General features: G+C 37.4%; 1 protein-coding gene across 3 annotated transcripts in view; it reads left to right on the top strand.

The window, feature by feature from the left end:
• LOC308410602 (inactive dipeptidyl peptidase 10-like) overlaps positions 1-20,051 on the top strand; it is a 270,936-nt gene that overhangs the window by 210,422 nt on the left and 40,463 nt on the right. For 2 of the 3 annotated variants that reach the window (XM_080904051.1, XM_080904052.1), the window contains exon 6: positions 18,444-18,496. In XM_080904051.1, the coding sequence (XP_080760177.1) occupies positions 18,444-18,496 (53 nt within the window). Of the gene's footprint in view, positions 1-7,889; positions 8,535-18,443; positions 18,497-20,051 lie in introns of those variants that run through there. The other variant, XM_080904053.1, reaches the window with a different exon arrangement.

Genomic DNA, 20,051 nt, shown 5'->3' with positions numbered 1-20,051 from the left:
GAGGTTTCCATTGATGAAGAATGGACCCACTATCGTTGTACCCCATATACCACACCAAACCATCACTTTTGTTGTCCCAACAGTCTTGGAGGGATCCATCCAGTGTAGGTTAGTGTCAGACCAATAGCGGTGGTTTGGTTTGTTAACTTCACCATTCACATTAAAGTTTGCCTCATCACTGAACAAAATCTTCTGCGTGAACTGAGGGTCCTGTTCCAATTTCTGTTTTTCCCATTCTGCAAATTCTGTGCGCCGATCTGGGTCATCCTCGTTGAGATGCTGCAGTAGCTGGAGTTTGTAAGGGTGCCATCTGTGAGTAGCTAATATCCGCCGAAGGGATGTTCGACTAATGCCACTGCGACATGCGGCGACTGCTACGCTGTGGGCTCTTGCTGAATGATGCTAGGACAGCCACTGATGTTTCTTCATTAGTGACAGTTTTCTTGCGTCCACATTTTGGCAAATCAAACACTGAACCAGTTTCACGAAACTTAGCAAGCAGTTTGCTAACTGTAGCATGGGAGATGGGTGGTCTCGTAGGGTGTCTTGCATTGAAATCTGCTGGAATGACCCGGTTACTGCGTTCACCAGATATCAACACAATTTTGATCCGCTCCTCAGGTGTTAACCTCTTCGACATGTCAATGGCTGTGAACAAAGAGAAACTTGTAAATAACTCATGAAAGAATAAAGTTACGTTGAAACCAAGCACACCATTGTTTTTCTTGTGACATTACCAATAGGTTTGATGTGTCACATGGCCCTCTTCCTATTGAAAAAACAAAAGTTGTATCCAGGATGGCCGACTTCTAAATGACCACCATGGTCACCACCCATCTTGAGGAGTTTGCCCCCTCACATATACTAATGTGCCACAAACAGGACTTTAATATCACCAACCATTCCCATTTTATTACGGTGTATCCATATAAATGGCCCACCCTGTACATGGAGGAAAAGTCTTACCTTTTGTGCAAAAAGTGAGAGAACTGAAGTGGACATAGTTCCTGCTGTATAGATTTATGATACACTGTTTGTGCGTCTCATCTATTGAGGAAAAAAAAAAACTAACTCAACATGACACCTTTGTGATGAAGGGCAATAAAAGCTGCTTTTCCAGGAGAAGTAAATTGCTTCTCTAATGGGTTCATCTCTGGTGCATTGAATGAAATAAAACATTCATCACGTTTCTTGGCCAATTTTGCATCTTGGTAGAAATGTGTCAGTCAAATTCACCCTCACCCCACTGTCCCCACCCCAATCCATTCTAATCATTTGCTTTGGATTGCATTTTGCTTTTGAAGTATTTTAACAACATATATATAGAAATAACAGTATGTGACCTCAGTCACAGCTGCAACATTGTGTGCTTGTCTTTTTTACCTATCCTAAGCAAAGATATAGGCAATAAAAAGAGGTTTTATTTGTCTATATAGGTTTATCTTTTTGCTGCAGAGTCAAATCCACATTATATGTTTAAAATTACAGTACTGAGTCTGACTATAGCTACATTCCTACCTAAGATGAAGGCTCAGGCTCAGCTGATGGAGTCAGAGAATTACGTGGACTAAAAGGCAAACAGACTTAGTCGGGCTGTTGGGCCTCAGGCAGCCTGAGCAGCGTAGATCCGTCACGAGGAGAGACAGAGACAGAAAGTAGATTTCCCCATTTGTGCCCGTGACTTGTGTTGTTACATCATTTGCTTGTTTTTATCACATCAAATCAGCTGCATTCTTTATTAAAACCAGGTCTGATATTTCAGCAGTATGCAGGTCAGGCAGATGAAACAAAAGTAAAAGACCTTGGAGACCGCAGCAGGTCTCCAAGGTTTGATAAGGTGTTGCATGCATAGAATAAAAAATGCTAAATGAATACATACCTGAATGTGGCTTATGCTGCATATCTTTTTGAGCATTTAATCCATTTGAAAAAACGAATCTTTAACAACTGATTGGTTCAATCAGTCGTCTGTGTAAAGTATTTCTGGAGTACTGTTTTTAGCCTCAAACAAATACAAATTTAGTGTTCTGCTGAGTATTACATGTGGATGAGTTTCAAGAATCAGTTTTCTGAGCACTGAATTTTTTTATAATGTGTCATGTTTTATGGGGAATTGAAAAGCATATCTGTAGTTTCTAAAATTTGGTTCATGTCTTTGAACTTGGAATGAATTATTTTTTTTAGACCTGGGGGTAGCATAAAAATGTTCACAGTACCACATTAACATCCATGAAGAACTAGCATTGCAAAAAGTACTACACACTACATATAAAATCATTATTGTTTAAGCTGATATTATAATTGGTTTTTTTTTTTTCATTTCTTTTATCTTATTAGTTGTTTCTTATTTTCAAATCCAGAATTTATAGAGGAACACTATCACTCATGTCAAGTCTTGGTTTTTGCCTCTTGGTAAATGTAAAGTCCAGTGTGCTCCATTTAGGTCTCTGCCAACACCTGTGAGAAACAGCTGGAGTTAATCAGATAGCTGATATTTTTATGAAGGATCAATGTTCAAAGTGACAGTTTCAGATTGACTGTAATTTGACACATTACTGTTCTATAAATACTGATTAGCTCCACTTTAAGGACAAAAACTCACCTTAAATCCGCATGTGTGGAAATCACAAAGACCACGTGTATTCATAGACTAAGTACCCTGATTACTTGGATTGGTCATGGGTTTTGGCAGGTTTAATATCACAGCATAATGCATTATGTGATTTTCCCTTCAGTATTGTGAAAGTTGTACAGAAATGGTTTGAAAAGACAACATAAGAGCCCTCAGACACCACTGTGAGTATGTGAGCAGGGACTGGAACTTAGCCAGTGCTTCCACATTAACTCCAGTGTGTTTGTTCATGGTAATGAAAAGCCATGTGGCTCATTAATATTGTCTAACAGCAGGACAGCAGAGGATTTCTACAGCATCCACTCACTGGTTTTAGTCTTTTTTTATGTGGAGTTTAATAGCAAAAATCCTGATTCTTTAACCAACCATAGGTGTCTGTGAGGTTTTCTGTCAGACTTGCAACCTGTTGCATCATCCTAGTGCATCATGGGATACACTAAAACTCCCTCGAAATATAACAAATATTAATCCTGAAATGTGAAATGTAACCAAAAAAGCATAACAGCAAAGAAAACCAATCTTTCTCTGTACACTTCTTTTAAATTAAACTTCTAAACAGGTATAAGTAAGTACAGCTTACCGACTTTATCGATTACACAGGTGGTGATCAGCAGTATTCACAGTGTTTCAGCACATCCTGTGTGGATGCAGTAAAATTTCACTTATGCCCAAGGCTTAGCCAGAGATACTAATGAAGGTGAGGAATGTGCTGAACTGTTATTCCATTAAAACAATTCAAATGATGAACACCCAGAGGTCGACATTTTATTTTAACAGATCTTCCCAGGGAATTAGATCATTACAATTATAAGCACACTATAATAAGCAGAGGCCATTGCCTTAATTTGTTACAATATGAAGATACTATATAGCTCCTCAACAAAGTAACACTTGATATAATTTGATACAGTGGAACTAAAACCATGGAAAACTATGCTGTCAGGCATGTTATTAAAGAACTGCAGAGGTATCTCAGATCAAGAAATAGGATGCAGTATGTGAAGGATGCTTACAAGAAGCAGTCTGTGCACTGATTTGATAGTTTACGGTTGATTTTTAGATAGTTACTGTGCCAGGATAGACACCGGATATAAATGATCAAAAACTTGAGTGATTACACATGAAGCAGTGGTATTAATGTGTCCCATTATATGCTGGAATGAATTAGCTTAATAGGCATTTGAATAAAACCCAATTATATTTGCAATTATACTATTTGTAAGTGATAGATGTCTTGGATGACATCTGGAAATCATTTCCTTTAATTTTTTTACAGTAATAATTTAATATAAACTAATTTTCAGTCCCAAATTAATAAGAAACATAATGCTCCTTTTCTTCAAACAGATTTGGATAATATCTTCAAATAATAGTAATTAGTATCAATAAAGATTGATTGTGGTATTGATTAAATATTGAAAAAGTAAAAGCACAAAAATACCTCTTCCTTAAAATAAATTCTAAATTAAGGTGTTGCATATAGTGTTATCTGGCAGGTTGGCAGGTAACACCTTCTCTTCATGGTTCAAAACTCTTGGTATTGTTAGCTGACGATAACTTACTCATTTTACAAAACGAGTAAATGATTTTTTAGAATGAGCAGCTCACAGTTATTAAAATGCAGTGAATTCCATCATTGACTATAACACTTTATCATGCAGTCTGTTTTTAACATTAACATTCCTTTCTCTGTTACACCTCCCTCCAGCACTCTGTTTCCATTAAAAAATACAAATATGACAGTTTTGTTTTGCATTTCATATGCTCTTGTAAACACATATTGCAATCAGTTAAATATTTTAACATCCAAATTTGAATCTCTTGTCAGTCACATGACACAATAGAGGTTTTCCAATACGCACATGCAAGATTTTTGTTATGTTTTGCACAATTTAGTAAACTGACTAAAGTCAGTTTTGTATCCTATCGAAATCATTCAAAATTATTTATTTTAAATGTTTTTTCCCCCTAATTTTTATGAGCTTGCTGTAATCCCATGCTTTGATCTATGGACTATACTGTGAAGTCTGTGCTTGCAGTTAATCGTAACCTCTAATGAACGATGAAAAGAATAACAAAGAGACTTGGATCTGCACTAAAATAAGCAAACCGGTCTCCTGCTAATCATGCACTTTGATCCAGTGCTGCCTTTGAACTAATAAGTTGTTTTATAGAGTGCAGCCTTTGTAGTTGCTGTTCATAAGCTACAGCGGTTTTAGGTGGTTATGTGGATCTGATGTGAATGGAGGAGTTTCCTGCTACAAGGTCCAGGAGAAAGCTCGTGTAGCCTCACCTGTCTGTGGGATTACATACTGTTATCTACCTACATCTGTATCTGGGAGTGATTAAGCTTGAGAAAAGCTCATAATCTCTAGGTTTATGTTTGTCACTGCTCACAACTGGCTGGTGTTTTCTTAGCCTTGCAGACACTGTGTAATGTTTGAAATCTTTGCTGCCTATAGTGCTATTTTACTCTATTTGTATGCCATCGCTATAAGCTGTTGATTTAAGTATGTGTGTGTATCTGCATTCAAATATAGTGGGAGAGAGAGATCTCCTTCTCCTAACATTCATATATTCTGTTCTTTTTCCACTGAAGTAGAGGGAACATGAAAAAATACATAATTAGGTTTAAGCTATAAAGGCACAGAAGTGCGTGGGTTTGAAGTTGACAGATTTTTCACAGATTCTGAGTGACAGCCTCTACTGATTGCATGTCAAGGCATAACTGGATTGAAAGCTTACATTTGTTCTGCATTTTTCCAGCCATACCAATGCAACACTTCAAGCTTGTTTCTGTCTGTCACTGGAAAAGTTCAAAAGCCATTTACCTTCTGAGCAGTCTTTTAAGAAATCAACAATTTTGCATTTTCATAGCTGATCAGTTTATATTCCAGTGTCCCAGTTTGAGGAAGAATTGCTAATAAAGGATCAAATAATCTAAGTGGGAAATGGCAGTGGGGAGTCACAGATGTAATGCTGAAAACAAAGAGGGAAAATGAGAGAGAAGCTATCTGTGCTGTCTCTGTTGAGCCCACCTGGCATTTCAAGGAAAAACAAACCACAAATATGTGAAAAGCAGAAAACAAATATCGTCCTGATGCACAGTTTTACGGTGGAAAACAGCACCTGTGTCCCAAAGCAACATCTCTGCATTCAGTTTAATAAATTTCAAATGAGTGTGAACGGTGGCTGCTGCACTGAATGGCGATACCCACTATTATATAGGCTATCAGCATTTCTCCAATAATGCCAGCAAAATAAAAGTACCCCTTTGGGATTTTGTTGTTAAAGCAAAACACCTGCATTCCTGTGTCCTTAAATGCCTCTTGTTTGGTGTACTGCAACCATAACGGATGAATATAGCAATATTCTGAGACATGTAAACAAAGGGATTTTCACAGAAAATAAACAAGCATCAAGCTACATAGGCTTATGTAGCTTAGGTGATGTGAGATAGAATTTGTCTGCGAGATTATCCGAAGCTGATATCTATCCTTTTGATATGTGTGATTGCAGTATCCAATTGCAAACAATGTTACAAATCAATAGGGAGGACATTCTCTAAATCCAGATCTTTATATTTTTATGACATGCCTGTGGCTTAACTTATCAGACTGTTTAACTCCTCTCTGGAGGGGAGAGGGAGGGGAAACAGGAGGACAAAGGAGGGGGGAACAACTAAGCTGTAGTGCCTCTTCACCTCACTGTACAATACCTTGTGCAATACTTTTTGTAAATAGTCAACAGTGCAATAGACTCAATACTTGAAATGTGCAATTCACTTGTATTTTTATTTTTTATTCCTATTTATTCTATTTATCCCCTTCATATATTTTATTTATATTGTCTCTGTATTTATATATGTGTGTGTGTGTGTGTGTGTGTGTGTGTGTGTGTGTGTGTGTGTGTGTGTGTGTGTGTGTGTGTGTGTGTATATATATATATATATATATATATATATATATATATATATATATATATATATATATATATATATATATAATATTCTGTAACTCTGTAACTTCTGTCGGTGCTGTGCTTTTTTGGAAATCGAATTTCCCAGAGGAACCCACCCGAGGGATTAATAAAGTTCTATCTAATCTAATCTAATCTAATCTAATCTTATTGATTTGTATCATCTGGATTTATGGATTTAAAAAAGCTGAGTATCATCTGCATAACAACGAAAATGTATGCAGTGTTTTAAGTAAAGGTTTGGTCCTGGCACATAATCCTGTGGAACTCCACAAGCGCAACCTTGGACTGTGGGAGGAAGCCGGAGTACCCGGGGAGAACCCACGCAAACACAGGGAGAATGTGCAAACTCCTCAGCGAGATGGTGAAGTCAAACTCAGGACCGTGTTGCTGTGAGGCAACAGTGGTAACCACAACGCCCCTTCAGTGTATCACATTTCCTTTAATACCAACAGTGTCTTCAGGTTTCTGTATTAAAATATTATAATCAATAGTATTGAATACTGCTCTGAGGCCTAGCAGGAGACACACAGATATGAGTCCACTGTCAGAGGCCATAAGAAGATAATTTGTACCCTTAACTGCTGCTGTTTCTGTGCTACGATGCACTCTTCAAATAAACCATCCCTCTGCAGATGAATAACCTGCAGTTTCACAACTACTCTTACCGGGATTTGTAAGTTTTGACCACATCAAAACTGAAGTAATAGAAGGCTACGCTATTTGCAGTGTAAAATTATATTCTTTAAATATAACCCTATCAAGGATCTAAACTAAAGAAAAACTAAAAATCCTCAAGCTGTGAACAGGCTCTTGGTGTGCCTTGTGTATTCTATCTAAATGTGCTTGTGATAATGGCAAGCAAAAATATAAACAAAGACAAACAAAAATATAAGTTTCAAAGCCCACCTCTTTATAGTCCCTAGAGCTAAAATTACCATAGCTGCCACATAGTGACAGGAGAGTAGGATGTCAGCTTCACATATCCTGTAATGTAAAGCTTTGTTATTCTTTGGTTGCCTTTTGGTAGACATGTTTTCCCTTCTCACAGAGCCATCCAGGGAGCTGCTTCCACTACACTATTGATTTTTATAAGTGGACTGATGCCCAGCAGGGGAGGGGAAGGCTCAGATGCACTTCTTCTGTGGTGACATCCATGAAAGTTTTGTTAAATGTCTGTAGATAGTTTTTTCTTCTTTTTGTCTCACTCAAAAGAGATTTTTTTTTGTCATACAACAGACAAAACATATACATATACATACATATATACTAGGGGTGCAACGATATTCGTATCGATATTGAACCGTTCGATACAGTGCTTTCGGTTCGGTACGCATATGTATCGAACAATACAATTTTTTTCAATTTTTTTTTTTTCAATTTTTTTTTTTTTTTTTTTTTTTTTTGTGTCCCGTTTGGATCTATAGCCATCAGAATTGTTGTCTTGAGGCCAAGAAAGATGCCAAGAGGATTTATTTTAAGTGGATCATCATATTGGTCCATTTGATTGACCTTTATTATAATTATGAATTTATTTTATTTTCAGTTGCAAACGGGACAGACATGACTGTGGGATAGGACAGGGGGAAAGAATGAAAGAAAGAGGGGGAGAGAAAGAAAGAAAACCAAAGGGGAGAAAAAAAAGAACAATACAAAATTTGTAATTTATTTTATCAACTTTCCTTCTGACGATGCTGTCTGTGTTGAGCGCTCAGTGAATCTGCATTTGACTACTCCGCCTAGGCTCGAGAGTGCAGCCTAGGCGGAGTAGTCGAACGCAGATTCACTGAGCACTCAACACAGACAGGATGGTCAGAAGGAAGAGCGCAGGGCAAGCTAGCGAGACAGAAGTGGACCTCCCCACCCTCATTCAGATCTGGCGTTTGGAATTATTTTGGTTTTCATGTGACGTATGACCCTGAAGGTAAGCGAGTCATGGACTAAAGTAAAACAGTATGTTGGATGTGCCATGCAATGCTCAATTACATGGGTGGGAGCTAGTGTGTTAGCGCAGTTAGCTCATTAACGTGTTGGCCGTCTAGCCCCTCTGTATAGGGTAGCTCGTTAACGGAGATTTGCCGTGTTGTGGCGTTAAGGTTATTTCAACGAGATTAACCTGAAAGCACTAGTGGGAACACAACGAATATGACTGCACATTTACACCGACATCATCCTAGTGCAAAGACAAAAACAAGCATGCATGCTACAAACTTTAGCCGAGTCATTTAGACAGCTGTTAGCACAGGATTCTCCTTATGGAGACCTGATATGTTTAATATGCTGCTGAGAATATAGCCCAGAAGAAACGGATAGTATAGCTTTTATTTTGGAAAGAGACATTTCTCTGTAATAAACTCTCTTTTCCAAAGATGAGTGATTCCTCAATCAGATACAGGGCTCGCAATATCGCTAGCCCGACGTCCCTGGGCTATCTCTCCCCTGCCTGTCGGGCTATTGTAGGAAGGAAAAATATATGTCAATGCTTTTGCATTCTTTCAGAAATGTAGCTGGGTAATTATGTCATTGGGTGAGCCACTGTCAATATGTGACATATTGAAATCGTGTTTGAATTTGCGCTTGTTTTTTTGCTTTCACTTTGCAATCCCGCGAACTGTGTATAGAGAGCGACAGCACTGATCTGTGAGTGATGATAATTTGTGCACCAATTCCTCTGACATCGTCTTATTAATTGTTAGCTTACTATGAAAACATGACAAGTGAAATCTCCCGCAGCTTAAACATGTGAGAGGTTGATCGCGCAGAGAATCGCTGAGCTTATGTGAGTGCGGCAGGATATATATTTCACTACGATGACCTGGATGATTGAGAACCTTCACAATGCTGAGCCAAATAAGACAGGTCAGGGTGAAGAAGTGACAGCCAAAGAAAAGCTTACCACAAAACGGAGAAGTTATGACAAATCAGACTATAAGGCAAAAAGAAAGTGCAGCTTTATGGTTTCATGGACAAAAGAATTTCTGTGGCTGCAATATGACGAGCTAAAAAACAACACGCACAAGGGTTAGGGTTAAATTTAAAAACTGTACTTTTGTGTTAAAATATATATTTATAATTTTAATAAATGACAAATTAAAAAGGCATGAACATTTTTTTTTTGTATCGAAAAAATATCGAACCGTGACACCAAAGTATCGAACCGAACCGAACCGTGAATTTTGTGTATCGTTGCACCCCTAATATATACGTACATATAAAACGCACTGTTTTTGTCCGCTAGAGTGAGATTTTCACGGCATATTCTGCACCACATCTCTGTGCGTTCATCATTTGTTTGAAGCCAGCTCACCTCCTGCAACCACTTTTCCGAGAATACGCGCTTCTTTTGCGGTTCAGACTCCTTCTGACATTTGTTTGGAGGTGGAGGAACACCAAAGTAATTGCTTAAAGGAGCTTGCTTCTTCGACATTTTTAAGCCTTCTAAACTAATGTCTGTCCTCCTCCAGAAAATCTTATGTACGCAAACGCACGTTGCAACTTCTTATCTGGTGTGCGTCTTTTATCTTGACAGCGAATGCGCACCTTCGGACCATTTATGCACCCCTGCTTATAATATATGCATTTTTTAAACAGGTTCATAAAGTAAAAACATAATTTCACTGGGAGGGGTTATGTTTAATGGGAATTCAAACTCCCAGTTAGATTTAACTGAAACGCTTGTTTTTCTTCCATCCTTCACTTTTATTTATTTATTTTTTGACAAAACATTTATTTCCCACAAGCCTAAAAAAGGTCAGTTACTTGACAGACAGAGACCAGCCAAATGTCCTTGAGTGTGTAAAAAGGATTATAACTATATACTGTCCTGACTGCAGGCACCTTCTCTCTTGTTTCTGTTTACAGTCACATTCTGTTTTGCATGTTTAATTTTTATTAGTCATATTAGTACTAATATGGTCATAGAATGACATGCACATTAATAAGAACTTTTTTTGTCCTTTTTTTTTAAGTTACATTATTTATAATGCTTTAATTTAGTAAAATGCACTAGCCAACGGGAAAGATGTGGAAGATACTAATTTATCTCTTAATATAAAACCCATGAGCATAATTGTTTTAAAAGATACTTCTAAAAGAGACTAAATTAAAAACTGAGCTGTGAAACAGTGACTTTGGCTTTCACAGGGTTTTTGCTGCTATTCATGAAAAATGCAGTTGATTAAAAGTTAAATTAACATAATATGTGATTTTTTTCTATGGTACTTATTAGAGATGGACCGATCCGATATTACGTATCGGTATCGGTCCGATACTGACCTAAATGACTGGATCGGATATCGGAGAAAAATAAAAAATGTAATCCGATCCATTAAATATCACGAAAGCACCTCACAAAACTTGCAACACGCCGTAACTCACCTCAGAACGTTAGCATGTCGGAGCAGTATGCATCACGTGATAGAGCGGCTGTGGCATGCGGGACCTGTGGTCTGGATAGCATTTGGAGCTTCGCTAGCAACCCGGCATTTCATCTCCGACAAAGTTATCCCCGAGAGAAGTAAAGCAAGTGTGTAAGTCCATCTCTGAATGTTTGTAAAGCATTCCTGCGTTAAGCTTAACGAGCGACTGCCTCTCGCTCTCCGGCTGCTACTTCAATCGTGAAACTGCTTAAATGATCAGCTGATCGGCTTTTCTGTCGCGAGTCCGTCTCTCTGGTTTGTTTTTGGCCCACTTTGCACCAGAAAGAGGAAACCAGCGGCTGAACAACAGCAGCACGTTTAAGCTTGATAAGCTGTTGTTCGAATTTATTTAATATTACTTTCTACACCAGGATCTTTTTCTACGTAGCTGACGCTGGTAACTGTGCAGGGGCGGATCTAGCAAAGTTTAGCCAGGGGGGCCGATAGGGCATTAACTGGGAAAAGGGGGCACAAAGACATACTTTTCTTTCTTATTCTCATTTAAAATGTCTAGCTTTTAATAAATAATTATCTGACACACAAAGTTTTAATTTGATGTAAAATGAATAGAAGTCAATTACTGTATATAGTGACTATTAAGTCTAATATATATACCCTAGTAAGCTATAGTACTTTTTCCTTTGGGAAGGTACCATCTGTGCAGTCTGCAATTTTGTTGAAGAAAGATGTTGAATCTATTTAATATTTCTTGAAAAATAATTGATTTCTGTGCATTTTTTTTTCACACTGCATCAAATTAAGGTTGATTACGTCGATTAAGCATCATGAGGTGGCGCGTGAGGGGTGGTTCCCTATTTTTTATTTATTTATTTTTGTTGTTGCTGGGAGTTGGAACCCTATTAGTTAGGTTGCTTAATATTTACGCTAAGTACTCTTTAAAATACCAGAATAGGGAGGATGGTGTAGGTTTAAGTTTATTAGATTGATCAGTATTGCTGAACTATGAAATATTTTTTTTGTATACAGGTATAACAGAATAGCTTTAGTGTAGTTGTTGTTTTAAACTTGAGTATGAACTTGCAGACTTGCAAAATGCAGCAAGATATTTTAAAAAACAGTTTTGTTGATTAAAAAACACTATATCGGATTCATATCGGTATCGGCAGATATCCAAATTTATGATATCGGTATCGGTATCGGACATAAAAAAGTGGTATCGTGCCATCTCTAGTACTTATGCGGACAATATTTTTCAGGTTAGGCTATATTCAGAGTTCCAGTTGCAAATGAGGTGGAAGGTTCACGTTTCACTGAATTTTTTTATTTACTTATTTATTGAGTAATTCTTTTGTAACTGAAAATTTCATATACATTCAGTCGTTGATTTAAAAAATGTGAGCAGATATTTTTATTGTTTGTAATCTTCTGCTAAGTTTTTTTTACACTGCTAGAATCCCAGCTACTGGAACACAGAACACACCAAGAATACCTGATCAATCAACTTTTGTCGAAACTGATTTCCACGTCTCCTTTATTGCAGAATAGTAATATGTAAATATTTAATATGTAAATGCTCTAATGTTCAGGCACAACAATAGTAATGAACTTCAGTACATGGGTGCACTCAAAGTTAAAACAATTAATTCAATTTAACATGTTTGTTTCATCACTTTGTAAATTTTAGGACACAATTTTTTGCAGTATTAGCTTATTGTCTTCTTTTCAAAAGTTTTTAATTTTACTGATATATCTTTATGTTATTTAATGGTTTTTATCATGATTTTAACCCTAACCCTAATAAAGTATGATGTGAGTAAGCTGACAGCTGGCTACACCATATAAAGACAAGGGGAGATAAGAAAAAGCAAACTGTGATGTGCATGTCAACTCAGCATTTGTGAACAACTCTGATTTGTTAATACTGAAAAAATGGACCTACAGTATACCTCCCACAGCTCTTTTTATAAGTGGGTAATATAGGAAACAGTAGACTAATTATATTGGAATTCATAAAATGTACCAACTTTATATTACAATTCTGAAATTACTAATGTTGCATCATATTTTGGGACTTGTAAGCAATGATTGTGAAGAATCTATGTTAAAAGCATGAACTTTACATCTGAGGCACAGTTTGAGCAAAAAAATATGAATACTGTAAAAAAGCCTTTGGAGTTGGGCCCTTAATTAAATTAATTCAGCTGGCATCCATTCTGTCGTTTTGAGTGGTAAATGTTTTCTCTTTGAAGTTGATTTAGAGAAAGAGGTTTTTAAGACCATTAACTGATTCATATTATAGACATATATTAAGATTGCAGTTCTGCATCTAGAACTAAGACACAGTTTAAATTTCCAACACGTTTTTTTATTAAAAATACCCCACTAATACCCTCTTAATCATGTGTTACATACATTTTATCATCTCATTACCTTTTCATATCTAATACCTTTTATCACATTTTCAGTTTGCAGCTTAAGATTAATTACGCTGACACCTGTGATCTGTAGTGTTTTGCTTTATCAGCCAAAAAAAGTTAATTACAGATAACAACTGACCTTAAGATTTTTGTTGTTTTTTTAGCTATAGTTACAAAAACTGAAATCACTAGATAATTAAACTTTGGAAGAGGGTACTTTAATCCTTTTAGACAAGAATCCTTGTTGTGATGTTGTCAAAGGTGTTTTTTTTTAAACATCCAGCTTGCATCCGTACGTTGGGTTCTTGACATTAAATTCTTCTTCACAGCATTGAGTGCTGAAAATGTCACAACCTTTTGTTTTATTACGAAGTCGGCAACAAAGGTCACCATACCCATGTGTGCTCTACACCTAAAATTAATGGCATATCACTGAAAAGTTCATTTGGGGCTTGTAAAGACTGTTTCATGTCCAAAAAAAAAAGAAAAAAAAGAGGAATTTTCAGCCTGTCAGGGTTTGAGAAATGTGTATAGTGCACTATGAAGAATCAGGTTTTACTTCCATGCACAGTTCTCCGCTATACTGAAAGATATTTGTAATAAAGCCTGTAAATTTGTATTGAACACACTCAACCTCAGTGTTAGCCACAATACATTCAGTATGCACTGAGAAGCTACACTCTGCATAAAGTCGATATAAGTCACTTGGACCTTGGTGAATCTTCTTTTCTCTAACCAGTAATTCACTCTCTTGATGAACAGGAATCTCTATTATTGATGTTCCAACTTATTGTTATTGGTTGTGCTTTAGGCATCATAACCAAAGCTTTATTGCAGTCTTTCAAAATGTCTTTTGACTTCCATGATTGTAAGAAACATCTGCTTTGTTTCCTCAAGTGCTCTTATAAAAATATAGTGATGTTTTCTTCAGGGATTAGACTTAATCCTCATTAGTAAGTGAACCTATTATTATGCCATTTCATATTTAAGGGAAAGCCGACATACCGTTATAAAAAAAGCTTAAACCTGCAATAACTTGTCATCTCAGTGCAACAGACATAAACTCTGGTAGATAAAGACCCATTAAGTTTTATGTATTAAGCACAAGGTCAAAAACGCATTCTCTCTCCTTTCCCTCCTGCTTTTGGACTTGATTGAAACATCCTCATGGTTTGTTCTTTAAAAGTAAATACATATATGCATGTGAAACAAAAAGTATGGGCTTTGTCATTTCTAATTTTTTACATATAAAAATATAATAAAATTTATCTGGTCTCAGCAGATCTTAAAATTAGATAATTACAACCTCATGTGTTCAACAACAAATAGCATGTTTTGTCAATTATTTCCCCAAAAAGTTAGATACATAAGCAGCGTGTGAAAAAGTAAATAAATCCTTAGTGCGGCAATAAAAATTAAGGGGGTAAGTGGCAGGTCATGAGCAAGTGACCACGTCTATAATAACAGAAATTTTGGCAGTTTGTTGGTCAGGGGCATCCAGGTGTTTGTGGACTGATGGACGATCTGAAGTTCATCGTTCTACAATGAGAAAAATTTGTCACACATGGAAAACATTCTAGATAGTATCTAATCATGAACTTCTGGAACAATGTGCTTTTGGCATATAATACCAGGACATAAATATTTAGCAATAATGAACAAAAATACGCAGTTTTTTGTATTTCCCAAACACCTGATGCTGCACCTGTCAAGCATGGTGGTGGGGTGCATAAATGAATGCCAACAAACCTCAATGAAATGCAGAAATACTAAAGAGTCAACCAAAACTCCTCTACAATGATGTGGCAGAGTGAAAGTAAAGTCATACAGGAAACAATTACCAATCATTGTTCATGTTACTTACTCACACGGAGTGTACTTGTACTCAAGGGTTGTTGTTCTTCTCTGGTTAGAATTTGAAAAATTAGAACCTTGTAAACACAAAATTATTTTTTTATTATTATTTCCCAAATGCATAAAACCTTAGAATTAAAAAAGGACAAACTGTAACAATTGTAGACTAAAATGAACGCGACAACTCGAAAGTCTTTTTTTAATTATACACAGATATTTGCACCACATAGTTGTTAAACAACCATGAACCACATTACACAAAATGAACTCTGTTACGTATTGAAGAGTTTTTATTGTAAATGATTTAAAGATGTTGTTATGTCTGCACGACATCTACCTTTGGGCTGTTATAAGCTTTTTGGACAAATAAACTATATTATTCAATATTTTAAGAGAATGTGATCACAGCATGCGGTAAATACACAAATCCATATCAATGACAGTCACATAACTCATGTCTGAAATAAATGAACTAGCATGCCTGCCTCACTGTAATTCTTAATGTGAAGTCTGCACATTTTCACATACCTTCTCTAACAAATTCAATTGTAGCTTCTTAAAACAGGAACATTATATTTCATCCATAATTACCACACACTGTACAAAGCAATTTAAACTCTGAGCTACAGCAGTGATTGCCTCTTTGTTGTGTTCTATATGCGTAAATCTCAGTTTATATTAAAAGGATAAAGAAGCTATTTTTGTCTGCTTACTCATTCAAAAGGAATCGCCGCAGCAGGTAGCTCTGCATGTTTGATTTGGCAGATTTCTTTACATTGGATAACCTTCCTGACGCAGCCCCAAAGGGATCTGTGTCTCTTCCTAGGATTGAAGCGGGCAGTTATATTGCTGGGATATGTTAAATAAATATATATATGGATTTGTCCATATAGTAATACATTTTTGGATGGAGGATATGTTTCATAACATCTATGAGAAGCTCTGTATCTGTGAGAAAACAATGTTTACCAAGTAATACAAGCTGAGGAAGTCAAGTTATGTTCCTGTCACAGGGTACCGGGGAGAAAACGTGCCAGGAGGCATAAGGTATTTAAAAAAAAAAAAAGATTAAATTGGTTAGTCTCTTCTTGGCTTGCACAGCCTGAAGGAATGGGTCAAAGTAAATCTTGGACAACACCTTCCACGATGAGTCTTCGTAGCCTCTGGCTCATCCCCATGAGTCTGACCGGGGACAAATCAAAGATCTCATTTGTGCCACTGGAGTGTAGAGTATGTCTTGCAATAACATCCACAAACAATTTCTAAGGGCAAGTCTCTCCTTTTCTTCACTTGGACGATTTGTATGTAAGAATTCTAAAAGATTTTAGACATTTTTAAGCAGCACGGTGGCACGGTGGTTAGCACTGTTGCCGCACAGCAAGAAGGTCCTGAGTTCAATTCCACCATCAGGCCGGGGTCTTTCTGTGTGGAGTTTGCATGTTCTCCCCGTGTTTGCGTGGGTTCCCTCCGGGTACTCTGGCTTCCTCCCACCGTTCAAAGACATGCAACTTGTGGGGTTATAGGTTAATTGGATAATCCAAATTGCCACTAGGTGTGAATGTGCGAGTGCGAATGGTTGTCTGTCACTGTGTGTTGGCCCTGCGACAGACTGGCGACCTGTCCAGGGTGTACCCCGCCTCTTGCCCTATGACAGCTGGGATAGGCTCCAGCGCCCCCCGCGACCCTGAAAAGGATGAGCGGAAGCGAATGGATGGATGGACATTTTTAAGCATATCTTAATATAAGTTTAGTGGTATACAGTTAGCTGAAATGTAGTCTATCAACCTTGTCACTGAGTTTGTCTGCATTATTGCTAGTAGTTGGATTTTGCCTGGATTCTTTTTAAGCCCTCACACAGTGCAAATGTCACAGATGTTGTGAAATGTGCTTGTGTCATCTTCATTTCTACTCAGTTGCTGTACAGCATACAACAGGGAGCACAAGCATTTGTCAGAGTCATCAGAGTTAGATCAACTTCCCTTCCAGCTTGGGAGATCACTCATGTTGACTTGTCATGGCTATTTTAGTGAGAGCCCCCATCTGGGGCTCTGCAGAATTCATAACCTTTATGCAGATTTCATGTCATTAAACTTTGTTTTTCCTCCTTTTTCCCCTTTTAGTTTTCTCACTTAGTTTTCAGACTGTTGTTTCAGATAAGGCTCTTTGATGCCTGAGGATAAAGTAATAATACTGGATCATGCTGAAGATCGATTGCTCTATCTATCTATTTTCAATGTTATGAAAAAGTCATAAAGTTTGGGGATGAAACTGGTTCACCTGTAAATAGATTTGTACTTGTTTTTGTATTTGTTTGTAGAGAAAGAAATAATAAGGCTGTAAAAAATATTGTTTTACAGCCTTGAAACAGTGGACCATAAGATTTCAAGCATATATCACTGACCATTTGGAAGGTTTTGTTGTCTTCATGTCCTTTTATAGGTAAATCTAAACTTTAATATAGTGGGAAAGGAAAAAATAGACTTCTATCCATCAATCCATCCACTCAGCCATCCATTCCAATCAAGGAAAATGACAATACTAACTACCTTTGGTGAAACAATTGTACTCATTTTGATGAGTGGAATAACATTATGTCTCGGCTTACATCAATTCCCAGTCAACTGCAGCTCTGATCTGCACTAATATTTACATTAGTACAGAATGTCATGTCAGAGTTGGCGCTTGTAAAATTCCTCTGCTTCTTTGTATCAGAGCTGAATACTTGAGTGTCTTTTTCCTGATGGAATGCAAAAATCTGGGCTGTTTCTGTCCCCGATCACTAGCCACGGTCAGAGGTCTATTATCATGTCAAGCACAGCTTCTCCAGAGGGGGTAGGCGGGTGGTGGTTCAGACAGTTTACATGCACCCCTCTGTCATTTTGAATGCCTCTCCCTCGCTCCTTTCCATCTCTGTCTCTCCCGAGTTTTGAGCACATAGGCACTCGGCGATGATGGGTTTCTCAGATGGAATTAAAATGTCTCGTCCCACAGCTGTCACCCATGCAAATTGCATTGTCTACAGATTCTATCACAGAGAACAGCCAGCAATCTGTTTTCTTTGATGCCTTTCTTCTTTTCATTTTTATTTTGTCCTGATGTCATTATCGTGACACTTCTGCTTCTCTCGTTAACGCTTCAGTCATATTTTAATCTTTCTTCCATTCTCTCTTTATTTTACTGCAGGTTTATCGCCACTCCTACATGGCCTCCTACAGCATCTACAATATTCACACTCGGTAAGTGTTCCTCAGCGGTTACTGAGGGGCAACCTTTTTGGTAGTAACACCTGTCATTAGTGGAAAAATATCCATGACTCACAGGGGTTGACAAATTTGTAGAACACAGGAATTTTTATATAAGCTATGTACAATGAATAGAGTACTGTGGGATCAATTTACATGCTGTGACACGCTTGAAACAAACTGTATGTCTGTTATTTGGATTGTTTGTCTTGTTCCAGATGTTAGCTGACTGAGATTAATAAACAAGCAGACCCAAGCTGCATTCTAAGGGCCCCACATGTTCAGGGAAACCTGCCTGCCTAGAGTTTCCTCTTGTGCTATACTGGAGTTTATTTGCATGATTCGAAATCATCTTTGTTTATCTTATACTGGGCCATAGTGCAGGCCCAAAGTTCATCCAGTGGGGAGAGGGGTACACCAGAGAGCCACTTGTGAGACATCACACACAGTGGCGCATCTGGTGGAATCGCAATAATTGAGTTCATGCAATCAGCTCAGGCGAAGCTGAAACACAATGGAGTCATCTCCAATGCATTTCGGGGGTTACAGTTGTTTTAGCTACTCCAACAGGGTATACACAATATTAGACAGGTGCTTTCAGCATCGTGGCTGTCAGGGTATTGTTCACCTAGAATACATTTATTTTGTTGAATAATTAGCTGAGCAGAAATTCAAATCCACTGGATAATGGAAAGGCGTAAGCTGCCATTGCCAGTGTCCTCACTGCATAAGCTTTCCTTCCATGTGCTATCAGCCTGTTGTGGGATGAAGAAAATATGAAGAAGGATAGAAACAGGTCATGAGCAGAAGCATACCACATCATCTCTCACATATGGTGGAGGTGATGTTATGTTGTGTGGCTGTAAGTAAGCAAGGAACTGCATCACTGGTGTTTATTGATGATGTGAGTGCTGATAGAGGAGCTGAATGAATTCTGAAGTGCATGTGGCTGTACTCTCTACCCAGACTCAGCCTAATGTTGCAAACCTGCACAGAACTTCACAGTGCAAGTAGATACTACTACTACTACTACTACTACTAATACTACTATTACTACCTGTTTAGATGTACAATTTAATGTTAATAATTAGTATGATTATCATTGATTTGAACTAATCCTAAATTGCAAAATGATCTTTGTTATATTTTTACAGTAAAACAAAAGACAGATTTTATGGGTGTGTATGTATTTAGAGCAAAGGGGTAAACCACCTTTATGGTTTATACATTTCTGCAATGTAAAATTACACACAAGTGCAAAAAGTACAAGAACTGTATCAATTGCAGTCAAATAGAGGAAACAACACATCCAATGGAAAGTAGTAAGTTGACTACCTCAAGTACAGACTGGGAATATTTTTTGTATATCCCCAGAACTCTCACTAGCTTGTGCAGAGTATTGAAACTTTACCATTCTAAATTTTATGTTCAGTCAAAATAAAGTTTGAAGATCAGCCTGCAGTCTGTGGCATCCCGCTGCTTTCAGACTGATTTTCCAAACATTCTGCACAAAGTCTCAATCCAAAGTAACAGTCCAGGACATGCTCAA

The sequence above is a fragment of the Rhamphochromis sp. 'chilingali' genome (genome assembly GCF_963969265.1).
Source record: "Rhamphochromis sp. 'chilingali' genome assembly, chromosome: 14".
Taxonomy (NCBI): Eukaryota; Metazoa; Chordata; class Actinopteri; order Cichliformes; family Cichlidae; genus Rhamphochromis; species Rhamphochromis sp. 'chilingali'.
The sequence above is the reverse complement of the archived record's forward strand: the minus strand, read 5'-3'. Positions and strand labels throughout refer to the sequence as shown.